The 9,270-nt window shown below is 36.0% G+C and overlaps 1 protein-coding gene across 1 annotated transcript in view; it reads right to left on the reverse strand.

Annotated features, from left to right (window-relative positions):
• Window positions 1-2,244, reverse strand: part of slc16a10 (solute carrier family 16 member 10) — a 41,991-nt gene extending 39,747 nt beyond the window's left edge. Inside the window, exon 1 of the mRNA XM_028439873.1 lies at window positions 1,807-2,244. Within this exon, the coding sequence (XP_028295674.1) occupies window positions 1,807-2,074 (268 nt within the window). The 5' untranslated portion in view covers window positions 2,075-2,244. The remainder of the gene's footprint in view (window positions 1-1,806) is intronic.
• Window positions 2,245-9,270: the final 7,026 nt, after the last annotated feature.

Raw genomic sequence — 9,270 nt, forward strand, 5'->3', positions numbered from 1 at the left:
TTTTGTTGTTTTGCTCTAAATGACTGAGTTGTCAGTAAAGCTGATTTATATACCATAAGGCATGGCCCTCCCCTTTAACAGCAAGAAGGAAATGACATCTACCATTACGTACTGACTTAGAGAATGTAAAAAGCAGCCCCAGAATACAGACAAGTAACAAAGGGGTAGAAAGTGGGGGAGTAAAAGTTTCTAGTTTAAACGTTCTAGAGCACGTGTGTCGAACCTTGGAGTCAGGAGACACATGCAAGACACATGCCTTCAAGAAACTAAGAATATTTTTTTAACAATTTGAGCTCACTTTGCTTATTTTGACCCTTTTTATGCATCTACACCAAACTTGCCAAATTTTAACTTATTTTCATCACTTTTTCTTGTCATATTTTTGCTCCTTTTAATGTATTTTTGCTACATTACTCTCATTTTTGCCACTTCTCCATCACATTTTGATGCCTTTTCTGCACATTTTTTCTACTTCCAAGACATTTTCGGCACTTATAAACCCTTCCCACCACTTAATGTAGCATACTGTTACCCATTATTGTGACTCTTTTCACCATATTTCATATTTATTTTTTCCAATTTAACCACATTCACAATTTGACATGCCCATTATTTGCCAGTTGAAACTGATTGTTCCTACTTTTTAAATTACACTACCCCAACCCCCCTCCCCCCATTTCTGCCACTTTTAAGCCAATAGTGACACTTTCAACAATTTTTTTTGTCTCAAGGAAAATCCCAGAAGGTTAAATTAAATAAATCGAGTGATAGTTGTAAATAAGATGTTTTCTTGTGTGCTTACAGATAATTTTAGTTTTTTCTTCTTATATATTATTCCTCAACAGGAAAAGTAAAATTCAGAGTCATTGTTACTTTATTATGTTTTTTTTAAGTATGCAGGAATAGGAGGTACATGGCTTCAGGTTAAATGTCTGAAGGAATACGGGACTGTGAAAGGATTGAGAACCACTGCTCTAGAGAGGTGGTTCTCAAATGGGGGTATGTGTACCCCTAGGGGTACGCAATGGCACTACAGGGGGTACATGAGAGAAAGAGAGAGTAGAAAATTAACAAAGTGTCAGTCTTGGTCCATCTCCAGGTCTGAGATGACCAGAAATGAAAAAAAAAAAAAAAAAAAAAAAAACTATAGAACTAAATCTGTTCAGGACTCGGGAGCCACAAAATTGATGTTTTTCAACCTTGGGGTCTGGACCACGCCTGGAGTTTAAATGGGGTTGCCTGAAATTTCTGAAAAATTAAAATAGATTTTTTGAAATTTATTAATTATTGTTCCTTTTTTAAATTAAAACACACAATCTTAAACTGTATTTCTACACTTTTACTTTGTGAAATATAAATCTAGTTCCAACTAAAATGCAGTAAAGAAAATAAATAAATAATTTTAGAAAAAAAAAATAATAAATTCTTGATATCAAAATGGGGTTACGATCCAAAAAAAGGTTGGGAACCACTTCACTAAATACAGTTTATTACCACTTAGTTACAAAATGAGATTAATTAAAATGTGTTATCACTCGTTGATTCCATCATTAGAATATGCTCTATAGTTGTTTTTAAATAGTTTTCTAAGCAAACTGTTGTAGTCAGACAAAGGGGGGGTACATGGAGTCAGTAATAAGAAAAAAGGGGTACTAGAGCTAAAAAAAAACACACACACAAAAACCAAAAGTTTGAGAACCACTGTTCTAGAGCGTTTTCAGGTTTATAGTAAAATATAGGAAAAGTGAGAATAAAGTCACTTATTATAGCTGACGGTGTTTCTATGGTAACGTAGTGAGGGCTCACCTGTCTTAAAGCGGAGGTCATCATCGTCCTCGGAGCCGAACTCTCTGAGCAGGGACAGAAACATGAGCCCGAACGCGTTCTGGATCCCAAACACGGAGCCGTTACACCACATCGCAGCCAGCATGACCACCCAGCCCCAGCCGCCCTCCGGGTGCACAAACACCTTTTCCGGGCTCTTCTCCGGGATGCTCACTTTACTGTCCTCCTTCTCCTCCGCCTCTTTGGACCCCACGGTACCGTCTTCCACCGGGTTCTTCTCTACCGCCATTGTTCGGTGTGTATAGTGGATAATAAACTAAAGCAGAAAGTGTTCCCGCGCACTGAAGGTGTAACTCCTGTTTTTATTGTTTCTATATTATAAATAAATAAAGTCTGCTCTATTGAACTTTCTCTGGGCGGTTCTCCCTCGTGTTACCGGCACTGTCACCTCAGCATCTGGATCTGTCAGATGTTTAAATAGTCAGTACATGAGGGCGGGGCTAGTTGTTCTTCTTCTGAGTAAAATCACCCACGTGTTGATCCTGGCAAAAGTGCTAGTCTTCAGTACTCAAGTAAAAGTATAGGTACTTGAATAAAAAAATGACTCTGTTAAAAGTAAAAGTACTGAAGTTGCTCCCTTACTTGAGTAAAAGTTAAAAAGTACATGCTACTAAATGTACTTGTGTAAAAAAAAATACAACAAATGTCCCTAAAATAATAAGATGTGGTTTTTAAACCAGAAAATTCAATATCTTTTCTTTTTTTTTTTTAAGAACTTGTAGAATGCTGATATATGGGAAAAAAGTTAAATCTGTTACCCTTCATGAGCACCTGAGCTGTACTGTATTCCAGAAAGCGGGTTATGTTCAAACTCATGTTCGGGCTGAAATGAGGAAAATTTTGAGTATTTTCCTGAACGTGAGATGAGTTCTATGCTAATCCTCTTCCGTAGTTCTATTATGAGTATGTCACCATGGTAACATACTCAGTAAACTGAACCTGCTCGTTGGCAGGTTTTGTCATAGGGTAATTAGGGTAACTTGATTGGCTGGACGTTGGATGATTTGATACAGGGATCGATTGCTTCTCCTTGGTTAATGACGTTGAACATTTTTACACTGAATTTTTCGAGACATTTAATTATTTTACATTGAATTTTTTTAAACATTGAAAAAAATAGAAAGTGTCTGGAGGTACTTAAGCGTAGCCATAGCCCCTGGGACTATAGATACTTTTCCGGAGCTTTTCTACATAAGCACAATGTTTCTATGTTACCAAATTCCACCTTTAAAAATACATTTCCGACAAAAATAAACATTTTAGGGTTAGGAATAGAGTTAGGGTTAGGGCTAAAATAAAAGAGTTCGCGGGGTAGCTAAAAATAAATATGAGCTAAAATACAAATGACGGAACTTTAAGTCACGTGGTGCACCTATCACGTGACCTAAACTGGCCAATGAGGGGCGCTGCGTATCCAAAAAGCAGCAGTCTATGGATACGTTTACCGTACCCGTAGCCATGGCCAAAAAAATATCATAAGCAAAAAAAATTCAGTGCTAGAAATTTGATGTAAAAAAATGTTGGACTAAAAATTAATATCAGAAAAAAATGTCACTTCAAATGGGGGCAAAACAGAAGAAGTTTGAGAACCACTGGACTAATGGAATGTACAACTACTCCTGACGTCACAGAGTGAAATAATTGTCTGTTTCTCTATCGTAACTTGGGCTGCTCTGCTAGGTTTTCTATTTTTGTTTGTCTTTTGTCTGTTGTTTACTTGGTAAAATTATGTTTATGTATATCATATATACATATATTATGTATATCGTATATAGGAATGTTTTTTTTATTTTTTTTAATCATGACAAAAACAGGTATAACAGAAAACCTCTAAATTAGTAAATTACCCAATACAAACAGCCTTTATTTCATAATGTTTCTCTGTATTCTGCCATGATTGGAAACACTAGTAAGTATCTGGGTGATGCTATTTATCCTAATAGGGTCATTAGTCACTTTATTCCACATGATGTAATTCTTTCGAAAATGATGTGATTTTGGCTGATGAAATCTCCAACTAAAATGTCTTGATGAGGAAGTCCTCATTGTTCAGATGAAGATGATGAACCGTGAGTCATTTCAAGAGCAAACTTCTTGTAAAAGTGAAAAACAAAAATATCACATTAGATACAGAAGAGGAAGATTCAAAGAGGAAGTCCAAAGAAGTCTTCACCCACAACCAAAATGTATCGCACCTAAAGAAAAATGTTCTCTTCTAATGATGGAAGTTTTGAAAATGTCAAGAGGTCAGGTATCTGTTGTGTGTTTGTGGCTTTTGTCAGTCCCTGTCAGCACAACCCCTCTACCTCTCAGTCCCTTCACACCCAAGCTGTTGTGTTGTATGTGTGTTTGTCACTTTCTTGCAGAGGCGTCATGAGTAGTTTCACTCCCCGGGTGAGACGTGTCCTATGTCACACATCACGCATGCCACTTTCTTCTTCTATACTAGTCTACTGTGTCTACACCCCATGTAGTGTTACTGAATTCATAGACATAAATATATCTCTCCCTCCATAAATATTGTTCAATTACACTGTTCCTGTGTGTTTGTGTGTGTGGGTGTGGGTGTGCTTGAGTGTGTAAGTGTACCCCTAGGGGTACGCAATGGCATTATAGGGGGTTCTTGAGAGAGAGAGAGAGAGAGAGAGAGAGAGAGATTTTATTTTATTTCATTGTTTTGCATGTCACAAATGTAGCTATTTTTTAATATTTCTTCTTTTTGTGTGTACATCCTTCTATGTCACACTTCTATGCTTTGGCAATGTCAACTTGTTGCTCATGCCAATAAAGATGTTTGGAATTTCATTAAAAAATTAAGTGAGAAAGAGAGAGAGAGAGAGAGAGAGAGAGAGAGAGAGCGAGAGAGAGAGAGAAAGAGAGAGCGAGAGAGAGAGAGAGGGAGAGAGAGAGAGAGAGGAAAATGAATAAAGTGTCAGTCTTGGTCCCACCCCAGGCGTGAGATGACCGGAAATGATAAACACTATACAAATAAATCTATTCAGTAGCCACTAAATTCGTTTTTTTCAACCTTGGGGTCGGGACCCCATGTGGGGTCACCGGAAATTTCTGAAAAATAAAAATTTATTTTGGAATAATGAAAAGAAAAATTAAATAACACAATCTTAAACAACTGTTTTTTATAATTTCACTTTATGAAATATAAATCTAGTTCAAGTGCAGTAAAAATAAAAAAAAATGTCTGAGCTCAAACATGATAAAAAACTAATTCTAAAAAGAAAATGTCTTTGGGGTCGCCAGAAATTCTTGATATCAGAATGGGGTCACGATCCAAAAAAGATTGGGAACCACTCTATACTAAATATTGTTTCTTTCCACTTATTATGGGATTCTTAGAAATGTGTGTTATCACTGGTTGATTCCATCATAAAAAGTTTGAGAACCACTGCTGTAGAGTATGTGGGACATTGATTGCGAGACACAGATTCATGTTTATGCTTTTTTTGTTTACACTGTAATTTGTTGACAGACAATGTCAGAAAAGAAAAGGCAGGACTGCATAGCACAAAAAAACAAATAAAAACTAAAGTAGAAATGTAAACATAAGGACAATCTCTGAAAGGAAAACTGTACATGCAGAGCTGTAGTGTGCGCTTGATAAAAAGTCTGAATGAATGAGGACAAAGTTGTTCTCCCAACATTTATCTGGACCCTTGGACCAGCATCAACCGTTGTAAGTCTATGATTGAGAACGTGGTCTACCAGTGCAGCTCTTATCTCATCAGGACCATCTATATTCTGTCTCCTCCTCTGTTTTTAGGCCGGGTTACTAGACACAAAACACCACTCACGCTGTTCTTGTTGTTGTTGTTGTTGTTGTTGTTGTTGTTGTTGTTGTTGTTGTTGTTGTTGTTGTTGTTGTTGTTGTTGTTGTTGTTGTGTACACTAGTTAAAATCACTACTCCTCTGTTATTCATGAACAGATCAGGCTGTAATTTGGTAAGTATAATCTATTATTTTGAAAGTCAAATATTACGACGGTTGGTGGTACCAAATCATTGGCACATACCAGTATATAAACGGGGCCCATTACCCCTTGCAGGGGCGCCAGGGGGACCCCAGGGGCCCCATTATTCAAATGACTACTCCTCCGTTAGTTCTCGTTAGATTGGAATGCAGTTTGGTATAAATACTCTACGAATGAATATGATGAGACACTCTGAGCCTTTTTTTGAAATAGGGTAGGGGACCCCCCCCATTTCTAGTAATTTCTAAATGTATGGGAAAATAGCCGTGTGATATATTGTTTCAAAGTTAATTTAACGTAGATTACGATTATGCCTCACATAATTTGATTAGGGGCCCGACAGGCCCCTCTTTTTTTAGGAAATTTCCATTAAAGTTGTTTTTTCATTTATTTTTGAGTCATATATTGCGACAGTTGGTGGTACAGAATCATTGACACATACCAATATATGAATGGGGCCCATTACTCCATATGTGCCACGGGGGTGCCAGGGGCCTCCCGGAGGCCCCATTCTTCAAATGACTACTTCTCCGTCAATGCTCATTGAATCAGGCTGTAATTTGACATGGACATTCTATGAGCAAATGTCAAGAAAGTCTCAAAGACCTTTTTTCCAGTAATTTCTAAATTTATCGTAACATAGTCGTGTGATGTATCGTTTCAAAGGCAATTCAACGTTGACTATGTTTTTACGTCGCACAATTTCATTTGTTTTACTCGGTGGAACCAAGTCATTTCACGGAATTCTTGGGAACGTGGTATGTGCTACTTGACGTGGAGACGTTTCGCGGACCCGGCCATAGTTCATCAGAACTTGTTTCTCCAAACTCCTATGCCACGCAGCCTCACTCCTCTTCCTCTTCTTTCCTCTGGCTGAGATCACCCCATCTGATTCCATGTCCTCCTATTGTAAGATATGGTAACAATGTTGTACTCTTGCGATACAGGGTATATGGGTATACACTTGATGGTTATTTTTTATTATTCAGCATATTTTTCTCTTATTTTGTGTGTTTTTGTCGTCATTTTTTTGTGTTGTTGTTATAATTTAAATTATTCTCTCTAAGTGTGTGTGTTTTGTTTTGTATGTTTCTCTGTTATTTTTTTGTGCATTTTGTAGTGATCTTGTGTATTTTTCTTTCATTTAGGGTGTCTTTGTTGTCATTTTGCTAGTTGCTGGTAAAAGTATTTTTCTCTCTTAGTGCGAGTAGTTGTTGGTGTCATTTTGTGTATTTTCCTCATTGTTTCTATGTTCTTTTTATTATTCAGTATATTTTTCTCTTATTGTGTGTTTTTGTTGTTGTTTTGTGAGTTGCTGGTAATATTTAGTATTTTTAACTAACGCAAACATTATAAAAGCCCATATTTCTAATGTTTTCATTTGTAATTTTCTAAACTCTCTCTCTCTCAAGTACCCCCTGTAATGCCGTTGCGTACCCCCATTTGAGAAACATTGATCTAATGCTTCACACATTCAAGTCAAGATTCATCTCGAAGCAATTTACCAATTCAGATTAGACTTAGAAAAAAAGTCTAATGGAAATGTATAGAAATGTGTTTAACATTTTATGACATCTTGTTCAACCATTTTATATGTTAAGACATATGTGATGAATCCATGCATCATTGTTGTGGAGGGTGAGACTATTCAACAGATACCCATATAATACATTTTGATGAACATGACAATTGATAATGTACGAAACAGCAGAGAATTGTACATAATCATTTAAACAAACTCAATTCAATTCAATCAAATGTGAAACTGCCTGTGCACAAGTAACACAATGATGTGATGATTAAACAAGCAGTTTTGAGAATTTCTGATCTGAGAAATGTACTGAGAAAAACTAATTCAATGTCTATACTGAAAACAGGAATCTATGAAATGTCCAAATGTATTATGTAATTTGTTATTGAGTTCTGTGCTGATTTTGATCATTTTTTAATATTGTTTACTTGGTAATAGTTATGTTTTTACCTCGATAGACAAAATCTAAATGGGCTGATTGAAAAGTTATAAGAACACAACGATTAGAAACACTAGAAAGTGTCAGGGCGATACAATTTATCCTAATATGGTCATTTGTCTCCTTATTGCACATGATGAAATTCTTTGAAAAATGACATGATGAGGAAGTGAGTCGACCGCTCTTCAGATGAAAATGATAAACCATGAGTCATTTTTACACTTGTTCAATGGAAACATGAATTTGCTGCTCTTCCCAGCCTGCTAGGGCCCTAACATTATACAGTATGTGATTCTCAAGAGCTTTAACAAATATTTCAGTGAATATACACTAAGTGTGTAGTCAACATCTTATGTTAGCAGCACAGATTCTCCTTTCTCTAACATTTAGGGCCACAGTCAAACATGAGCTGTATTTATATTATTGTGCCCTCTGCAGGCCACATTGGGTATTTAAATGAATGTAAGCCAGCACACATGGCAGGCATTGCAAATGACTAAAATGTGGTGCAGAATATGCGGTGCAAAATCCCACTCTGGCAAATAAAAAAGTAAATAATAAAAAATGTACGATAAATGTGACAGGCCATGAAAAAACTACAAGTTGTGTCTTTGTTATTCAATCAACAAAAGTTGCTTTAATAAAAAAGACAATTCGTCTAAAAACAAATTTCAACCAAATAAAAAAGTGTTCAAATCCAAATAATCACAAAAATTAACTCACTTCAATTAAAAAAAAACATATTCAAATGCTTTTTTCCCCATTTGAACACTTTTTGAACCCTTTTTTTTATTTCATTAGTTTCGGGTTTTTTTTTTTTTTTTTTTTAAATTGAATAATAGAGAACTAAATCTACATCCATACATGTCAGCCAGGGGGTGTTTTACATATTCTTGAAGTTTGGATTCTAACTTTTCCAATGGTGTTACACACATTGAAATCAGAGAATGTTTGAAGAAGTTATGACCTTTTCAATGTTGAGAGTCTCAAAAATAAATAAATAAATCCAAGAAAACTCTTCTCAAAGTTGATGAGGATTTTCTTACCTACCCAATCCCCCAGCCATGGTTGTGAATAGCTGTTTGAACCGTTTTAATGTAATTTATCCACAGTTAAAGCTGCAGTATGTAGAATTGTGTGTAAAATGACTGTAAAATGAATTGCATCATAGTCCAGCCCAAAAAAGATCTGTTCTCCACTTTCACTTTTTAACAGACTTCCTTCTGCTAACCACCTGTGTGTGAGCTCTGTTTATGGAACAGCAGGCCTGTTAAAAACTTTACTTGTGACTATAACTAGAATAAACCACATTGAAATAGTACAAATTTTGTCATCTGTCCTTAAGCGCTTCAACAAAAGAACCCGGTAAAAGAAAAAAAAAAAACCTGTTTTCAAAATTCTGCTTCAGTCAGTGGGTTTGATATAGTGAATAAATGGCTTAGTGCATTAGTAACTGGATTCTTAATGCAT

This window comes from Gouania willdenowi, chromosome 24 (genome assembly GCF_900634775.1).
Source record: "Gouania willdenowi chromosome 24, fGouWil2.1, whole genome shotgun sequence".
NCBI classification, from domain to species: domain Eukaryota; kingdom Metazoa; phylum Chordata; class Actinopteri; order Blenniiformes; family Gobiesocidae; genus Gouania; species Gouania willdenowi.